Raw genomic sequence first — 18,124 nt, 5'->3', positions numbered from 1 at the left:
GTGGAGGCAGGGAAGACTCGACAGTTGTTTCCCACGCAGAGGGGAGTACGACTGTACGAGGGTTTACTGGTTCGTCTGCCGTCGCCGGAGAATAACAGTACGTGTGGGTGAGTACAGGGATGGCTAGGCCAGCGATGGGAGTACGGTGGGGCGGTGAGGCCTGTGCGGCAGCTTAGCCGGCCGCGGGGAGGAGGGAGCAGGCAGTCCCGCCGGCGCTTGTTTGAGCAGCCGGAGCAGGAAGAGCAGAGATTGAAGAAGCACGACGGCCGTTCGATGAACATCCAACAGTCACTGCTTGTGCGTTAACCTTTTTTTAGGAAAGCCTCAAATCTGTGGAAAACAGCATACAGCCCATCTGCCATTATTTCTAATAATTTACAGCCCATTTGCTAATTCTTAAGGTTTTTTTGGAGCCCATATTCTTTTTGTTAGCATTGCAGCCCATATTGTGGCCATGGTTAAAAAATTATACGAAATTTTGCATATTTCGGTGCGGTCCGAACTGTTTTTAATCCTGAAATTTCGACTCACATTCAAACTGATTTTAAAAATAAATGTATATGAATATAAAATCCAACAAATTCTCCACGCATAAAAATTAATGTAATTTAAAATCTTGAAATGAAAAAAAAGATATTTGAAACTAATTGCCGGTTTGATGTGTTTTAAAAATGTACAGCCCATTTCTCATTACTGATAGGCCATTTTCTCGGCCAGCCGAATGAAGCTCTCCTCGTCTTGAAAGATTTGCAGCCCAACAGGCCTGACAAAGCGACTTACTTGGAAAATCACAAAAAAACTGGGCTGTGGCCATGGACCCAGCTGTCAGCCTCTCCACGTACAGTACTCTTCCGATGGAAGTCGGTCGTTGACCACATTTACCATGCCGCGCTGAGAGCACCAAGGTGGCGGACGGCGGCGAGGCCTAGGAAGGGGACGACGCGGAGCCGGGGAAGACGCGGCAGTGGATGCCCACACGGAGAGGAGTACGAGGGTTCACTAGTTTGGCTGCGGCGTGAGGCTGCCATCGCAGCAGAATAATAGGGGGTGTGGGTGAGTAGAGGGATACCCTGGGCCAGCGGTGGGAGTAGTAGGGGGTGGTGAGGCCTCCGCGGCATCACAGCCAGCCACGAGAGGCAGGAGCACACGGCACGACCGACGCTGATTTGGGCGGCTGGAGCAAGAAGACGAGAGATTGAAGAAGAATGCCGGGCGTTGGATGTAAATCCAACGCCTTCTTAGGCTTCGACCTACTGGCCCACATGTCAGCCAGTTCATTTGTTATTTTAGTCCATTTGGTGGGCTGGGTGAAACAATGATGTGGCCTCTATGCAGCCCATTTAAATCCCATTTGCATTTTTCTCGAAATCCGCGGACTTGCTGGGCTGGGTGAAAATATCATGTTGGGCTAGACGGAGAAATGTTATAAAAACATAAACACATGATTGCATGTCAGTAAAATCTTTGCAATCTTATGTACGCAATCACTAGGAGTTAACTTGCTAAGTCATATATAAACAATTATTATTATTATTTTGTAAGAACTTTCATCATTTTAATTTGATGAGTTAATAGTACATGGGGTATTATTATTTTTTAGGCTAGATGTGGGACAATTGAGTTGGTTCTAGGGGAAAGTACTGAGAGAAAACTCAGTTTACATCAAAAAGAAAGTGGGAGAAAACTCAGAGACCTGCTGGGTCCACCTGAGGAGGGGAATATGTTGGGAGGAAGGAGATTCAAAGCACGACAACCGAGTGAACTAGTTTACATACATAAGCAAATATCCACTAAAAAAGCACTCAGGTTAATGGGTTCTTAAAAGAAATATTTCGGACAAAACAGATAATTACGACACATAGGCTAATACATGAAACACTCAGATGATAAAGGTGCTTATAAACAGATAAAGTACAACATCTAGACCTTCCTGGCACGCTTGATCATGACGTTGCGGCTGTCCGTGTACTTGTCGGTTACGGGAAGTAGACACGCCCTCATGTCCAAGATCTTCCTATACATGTCGTAGCATGTGTATGCATCCTTGGCCGCGTAGGTTACGTAGGCTAGATTCAGAGGTACCTCCCACGTGTTCAGGTCGTCTTCTTTCATGTTGGCGTATCAGGGGTCGATGATGGTCTCAACGAGGTCAACCACGGAGTCCTTCTCCTGCCCGTTGCTGATGATCTTGTATTTCTTCTGGATGTCAAAAAGCTTGTTGCACCAGATGGCCGAATCGTTGCGTTCTTCCTTCTCTCCACCATAGCGAAGGTGCAGTCGGCGCTGCCGATGAAACGGGCGAATGCTCCAGAACCTGGTGTAGCCATAGGACTGAGGCGAGGCAGAGCTTCACCGAGTCCGTATCGTTGGTGTACATCACATTCAACTTGGTGCAGCCATAGGACTGAACGGCGAACTCAAAGGGGAACTCCTTGCTGAAGTCCATATCCAGCAGGCTCACCCCTCGGATCGCCATTGGAGTCTCTTCGAGTCAAGGAGTGTGTAGGCGGCGGCAGCAGTTCGTTTTTAACTCTTGGGGAACTGGATTGTAGGATCGAAAGTATGTCTAGAGGGGGGGTGATTAGACTACTTGACCAAATAAAAACTTAACTTTTCCCAATTTTAGTTCTTGGCAGATTTTAGCTATTATAGGACAAGTCAAGCAATCATCACACAATTCAAGCAAGCATGCAAAGAGTATATTGGCAGCGGAAAGTAAAGCATGCAACTTGCAAGAATGTAAGGGGAAGGGTTTGGAGAATTCAAATGCAATTGGAGACACGGATGTTTTTCCCGTGGTTCAGATAGGTGGTGCTATCCTACATCCACGTTGATGGAGACTTCAACCCACAAAGGGTAACAGTTTCGCGAGTCCACAAAGGGCTCCACCCACAAAGGGTAACGGTTGCGCGAGTCCACAAAGGGCTCCACTCACAAAGGGTCCACGAAGAAGCAACCACCCACAAAGGGTCCACGAAGAAGCAACCTTGTCTATTCCACCATGGCCATCGCCCACACAGGACTTGCCTCACTAGCGGTAGATCTTCACGAATTAGGCGATCTCCTTGCCCTTACAAACTCCTTGGTTCAACTCCACAATCTTATCGGAGGCTCCCAAGTGACACCTAGCCAATCTAGGAGACACCACTCTCCAAGAAGTAACAAATGGTGTGTAGGTAATGAACTCCTTGCTCTTGTGCTTCAAATGATAGTCTCCCCAACACTCAACTCTCTCTCATAGGATTTGGATTTGGTGGAAAGAAGATTTGAGTGGAAAGCAACTTGGGAAGGCTAGAGATCAAGATTCATATGGTAGGAATGGAATATCTTGGTCTCAACACATGAGTAGGTGGTTCTCTCTCAGAACATATGAGTAGGAATTGTGTATGTGTTCTGATGGCTCTCTTCTCAAATGAAGAGGAGGTGGAGGGGTATATATAGCCTCCACACAAAATCCAACCGTTACACAGTTTTTCCAATCTCGGTGGGACCGAATCAACAAACTCGGTCGGACCGAAAATGTAAACCTAGTGACAGTTAGAGATTTTCGGTGGGACTGACATGCAACTCGGTAGGACCGATATGGTTAGGGTTTGGGCATAACATAATCTCAGTGAGACCGATTACACAAACTCGGTGAGACCGATTTTGGTAATTAGCTAACCAGAGAGTTGGTCAGGCAAACTTGGTGGGACCGATTTGCTCTTTCGGTGAGACCGAAAAGTTACAAAAAGGAAACACTGAATTTACATTGCAATCTCGGTGGGACCGATTCGCTCTTTCGGTGAGACCGAAAAGTTACGAAAGGGAAACAGAGAGTTTGCAATCCCATCTCGGTGAGACCGAGATCCCTATCGGTAGAACCGAATTGCTAGGGTTTGGCAGTGGCTTATGACAAATGAAACTCGGTGGCGCCGGATAGGAAGAATCGGTAGGACCGAGTTTGGCTTAGGGTTTAGGTCAAATGTGGATATGGGAAAGTAGTTGAGGGTTTTGGAGCATATCACTAAGCACATGAAGCAAGAGGCTCATTAAGCAACACCTCATCCCTCCTTGATAGTATTGGCTTTTCCTAAAGACTCAATGTGATCTTGGATCACTAAAATATAAAATGAAGAGTCTTGAGCTTTTGAGCTTGAGCCAATCCTTTATCCTTAGCATTTTGAGGGTTCCACTTTCACATCCACGCCATGCCAATCATTGAGCTTTCCTGAAATAATCATCTTGGAATAGCATTAGCTCAATGAGCTATATGTTGTTATGAATTACCAAAACCACCTAGGGATAGTTGCACTTTCAATCTCCCCCTTTTTGGTAATTGATGACAACATATAGATCAAAGCTTCGACAAATGATAATAAGCATGAAATATATCGTCGCTTTGAGAAGTATGTGATAAGTAAGAGCTCCCCCTAAATTTGTGCATATTTTAAAATTTGCTTTGGACTGCAAATGCACAAGGAGTTAGAGTCATGGGTTACTCTTCCATGTCACATACATCTTGATGGAGCGCTTAAAATGATAAGAATGAAATACATGCACTCATCACCAAGAAAAGTGAATGATCACATAAGATAGATAAGATAACAGCATTAAGCAAGCATTAAGTGTAGCTTATGATCAAACACATGATCATCAATGTCTCACAGATAATGACGTAGTATCTCAAGCACTCAAAAGCAAACAAGTTCGAGAAACCACCAAATAAAGCAAGAGAGAAAAAAAGCAACTCTCTCTCTCTCGAAGCCTATGATCTATACATTTTCTCCCCCTTTGGCAACAAGTTACCAAAAATTTCCTAGAAAATGCATAGTGCTAAGTCGACGCTCAGGCTTGATCTTCAGGTGGTGGTGGAGTCCGGATCACTCCAAGGACGAAGGCTTCTGTAGACGCTGGAGTTGGAGCTGAAGTAGATGCTGGAGCTGGTGGAACTGAGGCTGTAGCTGGTGCAGAAGTGGTGGCTCTGGTGTCAGCAACTGGCACAGCAGACGACCTCGGACCTCGTGGCACTCTGGCAAAGGCATCAGTGGTAGTCCTGCCTCTCCTCTCCTGCATGTCATCCTGGAGCTGCTCCACTGCAGTCTGAATCTCTGTCACCTTGACATCCAAGTCATAGAACTTTTGTTCCATGATTCTCTCTAGGCTTGCCTGGTTCTGAGTTAGGGTGGCTAGTCCTTTCTCAATCCGCAGGGTGGATGCAATCAGGTAACCAAGCTGCTCTTGTTTGGTCTTCAAGAAATACTCAGATGCCTCCTCTTGAGTTGGCATCTTGGCAGCTTTCTCCTTCCTTGCCTTCTCCTTCTTGGCTTGTGCTTGGGCAGATGATGGTTCATTTTCAGTCATAACAACTTGATTGTCCTCAAAATCTAGACGGATGGGCAGGTGTTCCTTGTCCAATGAGTATATGCCCGTGCCCATCTTGGAGTTAATGAGCTCCTGAATTTGTGGGGCATATCCACAGCTCCTCTTCTGGTCTGCTGCAGTCCTCTTGATTGTTTCTACTATGAGGCTCATGACTTTGAATTTCTGAGGTACATCAAATACATGAAGCAAATTCATTGCATGGCCTCGGATCATCTTGTGATCTCCAGACTTGGGCAAGAGAGTGTGCCTCAATATCCAATTGATGGTAGGCAGCCCTGACAGAAGATAATGCACAGACACAAACTTGAAAGTATCAAGAGCTTCATTGGGAATCTCCTTGTACATGTTGGACATTGAGTTGTGGTCCATCTTCTTCTTGTCATAAATGTCCAAGTCATCTGCTTGCTCCTCTGGGGCATTGATCAACTTTTCCCATTCCTCAACAGTTGATTGGTACCTCGTACCTTCAGACATCCATGTGATCCTTCCATCTGGGTAGAAGTGTGCTGTGGAGTAGAACTGCATGATTAGCTCCTCGTTCCACTTTGTGAGCTTCTGCCCAACAAAGTCTGCAACTCCACACGCACTAAAGCTGTCATATACTCCAGGGTAGTGTTCCTCATTTTCCTTCATGTAGGTCCAGTCGACCCATCTCATGTCACAAAAAATTGGCTTCTTATCAAGCAACACTGTCTCATAGAAATCTTGCTGTTCCTTGGTATGAAATCTGTAGTCCACAGTAGTCCTTCTCCTTGAAGCATACGGATCTGCTTCTCTCCACTTCCTGAGCCCTGAGTCTCTCCTGAGCTTCATATCCTCAGCCACAGGATGAGCATCGTTGTGGTCTGGGATCTTGGGCTTGAGCTTTCTAAGAACTTGCTCTTCATCCTCTTCTTCAACAGCTTCAGGCACTGGGGCCTTGTTCTTCTCAGCAGCAGGTATGCTCCTTGTATTTCTCTTTGGTGCTGTCTTGACCTTTGATGCAGCCTTGGGCTTAGATACAGTAGCCCCTGATTTTATAGCATCACCCATTAGCTTGGGTGCCTTAGGTGCTGGTGCAGCAACCTCTTCTTCCTCTTCCTCTTCCATGATGGAAGCCTTTCCAAGCACTCTGGCTACGGTCTTCTTGACCCTTTCCTTCCTCTTCTTGCCTTCAGCAGCAACTGGCTCTTTGGGTGCAGGCTTTTCAGTTGAAGCTCTAGCCTTTGACATAGGCTGCCTGCCTGCTGGCCTTTTGATCTTCAGTCCTGGCTTTGTGCCTTGAGCTGGCTCAACTCTCTTTGATGTGGCCTCTTCCTCTGCCACATAATCTTCATCTTCAGAATCTGAAGTTCTCTTCTTCCTCTGTCGAGTGGCAGCTTTTAGCAGATTGCTTGGGGTACTTCTGCTGCCATCATCTGAAGAGCTGGAGGGACTAGTGCCCTCACTCATCACCACTTGCTGTTCTGACACATTCTGGCTGTCACTCTGATCTGACATGTTGAACAAGCTGACTGCTGACCCTGTGAATAGTTTATAGATGAGGTAGAGTGGATGAGCATCACAAAATGCAGAGATTTTTGCAAAAGAATGATCCAAAAACTTAGTTTTAGTTTCCCACTGAAATCATCTCGGATCTACCGATTTTCAAACTCGGTGATACTGAAGCAGTTTTGGAACCTAAACTAGTGAACTCGGTTGGACCGAGTCACAGTTCGGTGGCACCGAGACTGCTAGGGTTTCACAGAGTTCCAAAATCGGTCACACCGATAAGTAATTCTCGGTCAGATCGAGTCTCACTTGTGCAATGGCATAAGCCAAATCGGTGGGACCGAGTTTTTCAACTCGGTGGGTCCGAGATGGTTTTGGCGGAAACCTAACCCTAAAATTTTCGAATCAAACCTAATCTACGAGCGCATTGACTGGATAGGAGTGTTTCAATCGTGGCAAGAATCATGATGATCACAATGTGCTAAGAATCGGATTGGGGAATAGCACAAAGATCGAGTCCATACCCTAGTTCGGCGGAGACTCGCTACGGCGGCAACGGTGGGGTAGAATTCCCATTGACGGCGACGGAGACCAGCGACTGGAGGCGGCTGGCGGCGAGGAGACGATCCGGAGACCACGTCGGTAGAGCAGGCTATCGCGCGGGCGAAGGGGTTCGGAGAAATTTCCAAAATTTTTCCCGTGACTATATATAGCCCGACCCTGTCGGTGTGACCGAGTGGAACAACTCGGTGGCACCGAGATTCATAACTGCAAGCAGTTACTGAAACTCGGTGTGACCGAAATGTTCAAATCGGTTGCACCGAGATCGAAAACCTAGATCAACTTAATGATCTCGGTAGGACCGAAAGTGGGGTATCGGTCAGACCGAGAATCATAAAGAGGTTTTGGAAGTTTTAAGTCTATGACGAATCGGGGACTCCGAGCGCTCCTCACACAGAGTGGTTCGAATCTGACTTGATCAAATTTTGTGATGCAGCATGAATAGAGTTTGAGACGAGAAAAGCATAGATAGCTAGAGAAGGTTCTTAGGCACTCTTGTCCATCCACTTGGCAAAAGGAAATAAAACCGACCAATCAAAACAACAAGTGGATGTCCTCGAATGAGTAAAATATGCAACCAGCATGCTCACACAATAAGGTGGCTAATGAAATATGTGACAAGGCATGCACAACCAATTCTAGCATCTATCAAGCAATTTGCGATGACTAGGTCATCTATATATGAGTATATTGACTTAGGAGTCAAGTGAGAGCACTTGATCATAGGTCATACTCATCGTTTAAGCTCAAGTGGGGTTACCACTTTTACATAAAGCATTGTTGTGTTCACATCTTTAGAGTTGCTTTAGCTCAAGTCTTAGAGTAAAGCTCCCCCTAGATGTGATATCCCCCCTTAGAGGGATGAACTAACCTCGAGTTTTGTCGATGATGACTTCATGTAGATGTTGAAGATGTGGATGCTCAATGTTGATGTAGATCACTTTGGAGCTATCCATTTGAGTGAATTGCACTTTCAATACCTACATGGGTTAGTCCCACAAGGAACAAACAAGGATATCCATAGACATAGAGTGATGCACACACAAGATGATGTCCATGAAAACTTTTAGGTTACCTTGTCCCTTGTCTTACCAACAAGAGGGTTTGTGACTCCTTGAACTAGTGCAAGATGTGGAAGTTGATTGCACTTGTTCTTGCCAAGATGATAAGAGTGAAGTATGTTGGCGGAGTCACCCTCAAGAACTCTCTAGTTCTTCTTCTTTTGGATCCACACCATCTTGATGGGAATCCTTGGAGTTGTAGTCGTACTTGATGAAGTGGAACTTGAAGTAGTCTTGGGAATCCACTTGACTAAGGTCTTAGGAGCTTCTTCAAATGCATCAATTTCCTCTTGAAGCTTGTCCTTGCCTTTTTTCTTGTAGTCTTGTGGTGGAAGATCATCTTGAGCTTGTGTCCCCTTGAAAGAAGTATCATACTTCTCTTGTTGAGGAACAAACTTTGTCTTGGGGTATTGATCTTCTTCCCACTCAACTCCATTGGCATTGAACTTTCGTTCAAAACCAACACCTTGATTCTTCCGGTGCATTCCTTGCTTGCGCACAATTTCCTCGAATTGCTTACTCCCGGCAAGGCTTTTGTACACTCCTTTCTCTATAATTCCCTTCAATAAGCTATTTTCTTGCTCAAGTGTAACTTGGCTAAGAGAATCATTAGTGGAATCAAGAGAACTACTAGAAGCAACAATATTGGATTTAGCATGATCATTGTTACTACTAGAGGAAGAATCTTTCTTGTTCTTGTTATTAGACTTGACTTGAGGCATGTAAGTGGATAAGAGTAAACGCTTGGCAATGTGAGAAGAACTTTTCTTGCGGAGATCATCATTGATTGCTTTTAAGAACTCATGCTCTTGCTCAAGATTGAGCTTTTCAAAGCGTAATTTCTCATGAGCTCTTAAAAGTTCTCGATGATCTTCGAAGATAGTTTCATGAGCTAACTTAAGAGTGTTTAGTTCTTTAGTTAGAGCCTCAATCTTCTCCTTATCATTGTCATTCGTTTTATCTTTATTAGCATGATTAATTGGCGTTTCATCATAGTATTCATCACTAGAGTTGTCAACAAGCAAATCATCACCTAACAAGTCATCTTCATCACTATTGAAATCAACATACTCGGGGTGTGTTACCTTAGGACCTTTGGCCATGAAGCATCTTCCAATTCCTTCATTTGGTGAGTCAAATATGTCGTAGGAGTTGGTTGACACAAGTGCTAGACCGGCAACACCTTCATCTTGAGTATCTTCGAAGTCGGAGTAATAACTTCTCTCGGAGTGACTGTCGGAGTCGGAGCCGGATACCCATTCACCAACATGAGCTTGATGTCTTCGTTTTGTGTAGCTCCTTGATGATTTTTCCTTCCTTTCCGAATCCTTGCTTCTCCGTGAGTATCTTCGTTCATAACGATCATCTCTACTCCTTCTCTCTCTTGGTGATGATTCTTTGCTTCTTCCTTTTGGAGAATCTTCTCTTCTCTTGTAGGGAGCCGTACACTCATTGGAATAGTGTCCGGGTCTTCCACAACTGTAGCAGTTTCGCTCTCGACTAGAAGATCTTTTGTCATTGTAGGACCTTGACTTGAAGCTTCTATCTTTGCTTCTACTCTTGTAGAACTTGTTGAAGTTCTTCACCATTAAGCTCAATTCTTCATTGAAGTTTTGTTTCTCACTTGATGATGTAGGGGCTTCACATGAGGCTTTGTAGGCACCACTTGACTTGTTGTGAAGTTCCTCTTTATCCTTAAGTGACATCTCATGAGCAACAATTCTTCCAATCACCTCCGTTGGCTTGAGATCTTTGTAATTGGGCATCATTTGGATCAATGTGCACACGGTATCATATTTTCCATCCAAGGCTCCTAGAATCTTCTTGATGATGAATCTATCGGTCATCTCTTCACTTCCTAAGCCGGCAATCTCATTTGTGATGAGAGCAAGCCTAGAGTACATTTCAGCGACACCTTCACCATCCTTCATTTTGAACTTGTCAAGTTGACTTTGAAGCACATCTAACTTGGATTCCTTGACGGAGTTGGTACCTTCGTGCATATCAATCAAAGTGTCCCATATTTCCTTTGCATTCTCAAGACGGTTGATTTTGTTGAATTCTTCGGGGCATAATCCGTTGAAGAGAATATCACAAGCTTGAGCATTGTATTGCAACATCTTCAACTCATCCGCGGTAGCTTCACGGTTTGGTTCTTTCCCATCAAAGAAGTCACCTTGCAAACCAACACACACAATAGCCCAAACGGCGGGGTTATGTCCAAGAATATGCATTTTCATTTTATGCTTCCAACTAGCAAAATTAGTACCATCAAAGTAAGGATCTCTACGGTGATAATTTCCCTCGCTAGACGCCATACTCTCCTAGGTTGTGAAACCAAGGCTATGACCACCAAAAGCTATGGAGATCAAAGCAAATGGAGACCAAGGCTCTGATACCACTTGTAGGATCGAAAGTATGTCTAGAGGGGGGGTGATTAGACTACTTGACCAAATAAAAACTTAACCTTTTCCCAATTTTAGTTCTTGGCAGATTTTAGCTATTATAGGACAAGTCAAGCAATCATCACACAATTCAAGCAAGCATGCAAAGAGTATATTGGCAGCGGAAAGTAAAGCATGCAACTTGCAAGAATGTAAGGGGAAGGGTTTGGAGAATTCAAACGCAATTGGAGACACGGATGTTTTTCCCGTGGTTCGGATAGGTGGTGCTATCCTACATCCACGTTGATGGAGACTTCAACCCACAAAGGGTAACGGTTGCGCGAGTCCACAAAGGGCTCCACCCACAAAGGGTAACGGTTGCGCGAGTCCACAAAGGGCTCCACTCACAAAGGGTCCACGAAGAAGCAACCACCCACAAAGGGTCCACGAAGAAGCAACCTTGTCTATTCCACCATGGCCATCGCCCACACAGGACTTGCCTCACTAGCGGTAGATCTTCACGAAGTAGGCGATCTCCTTGCCCTTACAAACTCCTTGGTTCAACTCCACAATCTTATCGGAGGCTCCTAAGTGACACCTAGCCAATCTAGGAGACACCACTCTCCAAGAAGTAACAAATGGTGTGTAGGTAATGAACTCCTTGCTCTTGTGCTTCAAATGATAGTCTCCCCAACACTCAACTCTCTCTCATAGGATTTGGATTTGGTGGAAAGAAGATTTGAGTGGAAAGCAACTTGGGAAGGCTAGAGATCAAGATTCATATGGTAGGAATGGAATATCTTGGTCTCAACACATGAGTAGGTGGTTCGCTCTCAGAACATATGAGTAGGAATTGTGTATGTGTTCTGATGGCTCTCTTCTCAAATGAAGAGGAGGTGGAGGGGTATATATAGCCTCCACACAAAATCCAACCGTTACACAGTTTTTCCAATCTCGGTGGGACCGAATCAACAAACTCGGTCGGACCGAAAATGTAAACCTAGTGACCGTTAGAGATTTTCGGTGGGACTGACATGCAACTCGGTAGGACCGATATGGTTAGGGTTTGGGCATAACGTAATCTCAGTGAGACCGATTACACAAACTCGGTGAGACCGATTCTGGTAATTAGCTAACCAGAGAGTTGGCCAGGCAAACTCGGTGGGACCGATTTGCTCTTTCGGTGAGACCGAAAAGTTACAAAAAGGAAACACTGAATTTACATTGCAATCTCGGTGGGACCGATTCGCTCTTTAGGTGAGACCGAAAAGTTACGAAAGGGAAACAGAGAGTTTGCAATCCCATCTCGGTGAGACCGAGATCCCTATCGGTAGAACCGAATTGCTAGGGTTTGGCAGTGGCTTATGACAAATGAAACTCGGTGGCGCCGGATAGGAAGAATCGGTAGGACCGAGTTTGGCTTAGGGTTTAGGTCAAATGTGGATATGGGAAAGTAGTTGAGGGTTTTGGAGCATATCACTAAGCACATGAAGCAAGAGGCTCATTAAGCAACACCTCATCCCTCCTTGATAGTATTGGCTTTTCCTAAAGACTCAATGTGATCTTGGATCACTAAAATATAAAATGAAGAGTCTTGAGCTTTTGAGCTTGAGCCAATCCTTTGTCCTTAGCATTTTGAGGGTTCCACTTTCACATCCACGCCATGCCAATCATTGAGCTTTCCTGAAATAATCATCTTGGAATAGCATTAGCTCAATGAGCTATATGTTGTTATGGATTACCAAAACCACCTAGGGATAGTTGCACTTTCATGGATTCAACAGTAAGCTGAGTGTGTACAGGCGACAACAGTTACTACCCCTCCCTCGTCCGCTGCACGCCCGACAGAAGATGCACCCTCGGCCACACGTCGGTTCGCGAGCGGGTTTGTATTGGTACTGTAATAACAAGAGTTAGTGGTCACTTTACTTAAATTTAATTAGCTTTAATAGAAATTTATACTTAAAACAAGCAATGCATTCGCTCGTTCTATCAGTGCCACAACATCAACATGCACAACAATTAGAATTATTATTCTCAGGACGCACACGATCAGGACATTTGTCGCACTTTCACAAAGATAATACTACCAAGTTTGAACTATTTGTTATGGTTGTTGTCCTCTGCATCATCATGCCGTGTTTCCCAGCTTGCAAGATTCAGAACCAACAAATAAGATCCAAATAATAAGGATAACAAAGATGCCTACACATCTCATTGATTCCTAGCTTGCAAGATTCAGAACCAACAAATAAGATCCAAATAATAAGTACAACAAAGATGCCTACACATCTCATTGATTCCCAGCTTTCAAGATTCAGAACCAACAAATAAGATTCAAATAATAAGTACAACAAAGATGCCTACACATCTCACTGATTCCCAGCTTGCAAGATTCAGAACCAACCCATTAGAGCCTTTTGATAAAGTGAATATCGGGATTAAATCCATCTTGGCTAGCCATGTCATACAATCGAAGAACTTGGCGAATGCTCTTGACCGTCACAACATCTGTAGTTGAGTATTCCTGTTTGCACAACATGTTTGCACAGCACAAACAAGGAGACAGGAGAGCATGATTTCGCTTTACTAGCGGCCTCCTTGAACTCAACCTCTAGCTCTACTTGGATGAGGTCTGCCTGGAGTTCCATGATTCAATTCATGCGCCTTTTTCTGGAGTTCACCTAAAATGAAGCAAAGATTGCATCATTCAGTTAGCAAGAAGTACTTGCTCTTGTGAGCTGGCAGGTTCTTCTATAGTAGTTGCACTAAAATTGAGGAATATTAAGGTTGGCTGTCCGGCTCATGTAAGGTGCAACTATAATTTTCTTATCCTTTTGTGTAGTTCCACTAAAATAAAGTGCCATTGTGGTGATAGTGACAGCTCCATCTTGCAAAGGCTAATAAAATGTTGCACGAGATTACCAGCAGAACTTGACGGAGATTTTGGAAACTCCAATCACCATTTTGTGTAGTTCCACCAAAATTGAGAGATGTTGCCCACGTGACATTTTAGTTGAACTGCACAAGACACTCATTCCAAAAAAAAGTGTTTTGTGCAGTTCACCAAAAGGTCACAATAGCAACAAGGTGAAATGGATATCCCTATCTGCACAAAAAGATAGAAAGTAAACAGTTGCTGGTCAATAAGAATATACGAAACATATACAAAATGAAAAGAAGCATCTTAATTATGTTCATGGCAATCACACAAGGACAGTAGAAATTTTAAAACATCAGTAATGCTTCATGTTACCAGAAGCATTACGATCAACAATGAGATTCCTCAAATATGGGATTACTTTAATGGTGGCATTGCTTGTTTACCAGACACAGTAAATCAACAGTAGCTAAAGAGTTGGTTTAAGGGCATGGGACCGTGGGGACACCAGGACACTCAGCAGCGTAAAGGAGCAACTTACTTATCATACTGGGGAAAACAGCATGAGTGCCATTTGTAACATGGTTTAATTGCATCTTATCACTGGAGGCATTAGATTAACAATAACACCGGTTAGACATGTCCCTAAGGTAACAGTGTAATCGCTTCATTTTATATGCGCCCTTACATTAACAACAGCAAAAGGTTGGTATAAGGACATGCGACAGTGGACGCATCATCATAATGTACCTACAAGGAGGCATAAAGTGGTGATGCCGAGTTTGTTCATGTTATGTGAGGGCACTAAACCTAATCCTGGAGACCTTGTACTATGTGAGGGCAGCAAATCTAATCCTGGAGACCTTTTACTATGTGAGGGCAGCAAATCTAATCCTGGAGACCTTTTACTATGTGAGGGCAGCAAATCTAATCCTGGAGACCTTTTACTTGTGAGGGCAGCAAATCTAATCCTGAGACCTTTTACTATGTGAGGGCAGAAAATCTAATCCCGAGACCTTTTACTATGTGAGGGCAGCAAATCTAATCCTGGAGACCTTTTACTATGTGATGGCAGCAAATCTAATCCTGGACATACTCTGTTGACTTGTCCACCAGCCGCCACTTTCTATCCTTTTTTCAACCAATAATAGATCTGTTCCTTATCCAGTTTGTACTGCATTTTCCAATTATTTCCCTTTTCAACCAAGAGACCGGTTGGGTATCCGGTCTCTACTACTGTCACCATATTATTTCCTCTTTGAATCAAGTCCTAGATTCATGCTAAAACTTTCCCGCCTTTCTTCGTTGTTTGAACAAAGCCCTAGATTCGAATGCATGAAGTAGCTTTACCTCTAATAATACTAAAAATTTAGGTGGCTTTGGAAGAGCTGATGGGAGTAGAAAAAGATGCACATGTAGACACGTGGGGAGCTACGGCAGTAGAGCAAGGCCGCTTTCGAAGAACTTATACCTGAGGGTCGCAGGGATGTCAGCGGCGGCAGGTCGGTTCCGTGGACAATACAGCAGGGAGGAAGAAGGGTCGGAGGACCTCCCGAGCCGGTGCTGTGATGGAGAGAATGGCACAGGCAAAGGATCGGGCCCCTCCGGCAGCTGTGGGTTTCCTCCCTCAGCGGCGATGACCGCGTGAACAATGCCTGCGGTCGCCAGCACCGTCTGGAAACGCTGCGCGGTGCGGGGCCGCAGGCCAGCGCCTTGGATGATTTGGCACAACCGACTGCCGCTCGTGTCCATCGCCTCCATAGGTGCTTGTGGCTTCTGGTCACTTGGTCTTGGATTGGAGTGAGCAGTGTTGCGTAGAGACTTGGGAGTAGATGGATTGGAGTGGTGGGGCTATACTAGCAAGTAGTTGTACGTACTAGTACAATAGTGGGCTCACATAGCAATTTTGTCTCATGCAAGAGCCTGGCTATATGCTTGCTCCAATGTTCGCAACTGCAACGTTCGGTTTGCGCTTGGCTCTTCGCCTCTACAGTGTCGAATCCACTGCTGCATGTCCGTCCACCGCGAGCGGGACGGATAGCTTGTTGTAGAAGTACTACTAAGCAAAAGCCTGTCCTCGTTTGCGAGCAACCGTGCGCATGGGTGAGGGAGAAGACGTGTAGTAAAATCAAGCTTCTTCTCGTTGTACGAGTTAACGCGACACATCATAGCACTGGCCCCACATGCTTGCCTCTAAACTTGGCTGAAAGACCCGCAGTGTACAATATATTTGCTGCAACCTCTAACATTTACCCACCACAAATTAAAATATATGTGGCTATATGCATCATTCTGATGCAGAGGTCGAGGAGTCCCCCTTTTTGAAAAAAACAAATTAAAATATATATTCCTGTCTTGACCAGATGAGCGTGCAAACTACAATCACCAGGGTGTCAGGTAGGGCCAGAAGACTATTTTTTTTTAAACTTCGAGACGGCCACATAGCATGGAGCCGACCCCAACGATCTTAAGCTTACAGGCATGGTACATGCTATCCTAGACTACTCTACACATGAAACTGCCACACGAGCGTTCGGGCTGCGCTTGGCTCTTCGCCTCTTCGGGAAGTCGAACAATGATGGAGTACTACTACACTGGAGGAGTAATACAGTACGCTTCTGGCCATCTGACACTGATTGAACTACTGCATGTCCACCGCGTGCGGGAGGGAGAGCGTGTAGCGAAAGCTTCTCCTAGTCTTGCCAGCCACCACGCTCATGGGCGAGGGAGGGACGCTCCTGCCTTTGCGTGTATGACAGGTGGGACCGACAGGTGTGTGGCCAGCCTGTCATACAGCCAAAGGCAGGTGCAGTTAAGTCCATGACGGAGAGGATAATCAAACTTCTCGTTGATGTACGAGTTGACGCGACACATCAAAGCACTACACTCGATATATTTCAATAATTTGCGTTTACTGATGCATTAATTACAACGCATGCATGCATGCCGTGACTCTCCTTTTGATACTCCCTCCGGTCCTTTGTACTCTGCATATTAGGTTTGTCTGAAGTCAATCTCATCCAACTTTGACCAAATTTATACAAAAAATTATTAACATTCACATAACAACATATTTATTATTAGATCCATCTCGAAATATATTTTCATATTATATTTATTAGATGTTATAGATGTTAATATTTTTTAATATAAATTTGGTCAAACTTAGCAAACTTTGATTTCACACAAAGCTAATGTGCAGAGTAAAAAGGACCGGAGGGAGTACTTGCATGTGTTGATTTAATGCACCTTGAAGTAGTATAAAATATGTGACGGTAAAGCTTTGTAATACCCCGGCCCAAGTCGAGAGATGGTTGTGCACGAGGAGGGCGAGATCATGCAGACCGAACAGGACCCGACGATGGAGCTCTCTAAGGTCTCGATGGACCTCACTGTGCTCCACTGCCCCTTGTGCCTCCGCCCCTTGACGCCTCCAGTATATGAGGTTCGAATACACCTCGTCCGTTCGGCTGATTGAGCAAGGTGCAGGTTTCTTGATTGATGTGTTGTTCGATTGATTTCTGCGGTGCAAGGGAGGGCACCTGGCCTGCACGGACTACCGTGTCGAGCGCCCCGGGAACCAGCGGCAGTGCTAGAAGTGCGAGCGCGGTGGTGGCTTCGACGTGTGGAACACGGCGGTGGACTCCGTCCTTTCGTCGGTGAGGGTGGAGTGCCCGCACGAAGGCCATGGGCTCTACATCACTTACCACAAGCTCGCTGATCACCAGAGCGTGTGTCCGCTCGCGCCCTGCAAATGCCCCATGCCCGTCTGCGGCTACGAAGGCCCACCGCCGGTGCTCTACCACCACATCAGCACCGCGCATCCCATGCCCGTGCACAGGATCCAGTACGGCAAGGTGCTCCAGCTGCAAGTGCCACTGTCGGAGCCACGGCTCTTGCTGTTCGCGGAGGAGGACCGCCGCGCATTTTTCTTGGTCGGCGGCGTGCTCGACATCGGCGCGCCTATAGCCGTGTCGATTGTCTGCATCAGAGTGGGGGCATCCCCACTGCCACACTACGTGGCCAAGCTGTGGGCGAATGGCCCGCCGGGGGAGCCCAAAGGCACGACCAACGTCGTCAAGGTGGAAATGGAGGTGACAAGCGGCAAGGATCCCGGCGACATCGACGTGTAGGAGCTGACCTTCTTGACAGTTCTGCCCAAGCTGCTGGCCAGGGCTAAGCTTGTGTCCCTCCACATTCAGATTGACAAGCTCACGTCCTAAATGTTTCTACAGTGCCTTCTGCTTATCTTAGTAATATGCTAATATAGGGATTACCTTGGTCTACTTTAGCTTAAGAAATGATGGGTTTTGGTGGCGATGTAGCAATTACTTCGACATCAGATTAGTAATTTCCAGCAGTCAAACGGATATTTTGTGTCTATTGGATATAAAGTTCCTTTG

The 18,124-nt window shown here is 45.4% G+C and overlaps 1 protein-coding gene across 1 annotated transcript; it reads left to right on the top strand.

Annotated features, from left to right (window-relative positions):
* Positions 1-17,482: 17,482 nt before the first annotated feature.
* On the top strand, positions 17,483-17,854 carry LOC147970713 (uncharacterized). Its single transcript, XM_087523577.1, has one exon. The coding sequence runs from the start codon at positions 17,483-17,485 to the stop codon at positions 17,852-17,854; it is 372 nt and encodes a 123-aa protein (XP_087379703.1).
* Positions 17,855-18,124: the final 270 nt, after the last annotated feature.

The sequence above is a fragment of the Triticum urartu genome, chromosome 5A (assembly GCF_056163025.1).
Source record: "Triticum urartu cultivar PI428250 chromosome 5A, HENAU_Tu73, whole genome shotgun sequence".
NCBI lineage: Eukaryota > Viridiplantae > Streptophyta > Magnoliopsida > Poales > Poaceae > Triticum > Triticum urartu.
Note: the sequence above shows the minus strand (reverse complement) of the source record. Positions and strands in the feature narration are given on the sequence as shown.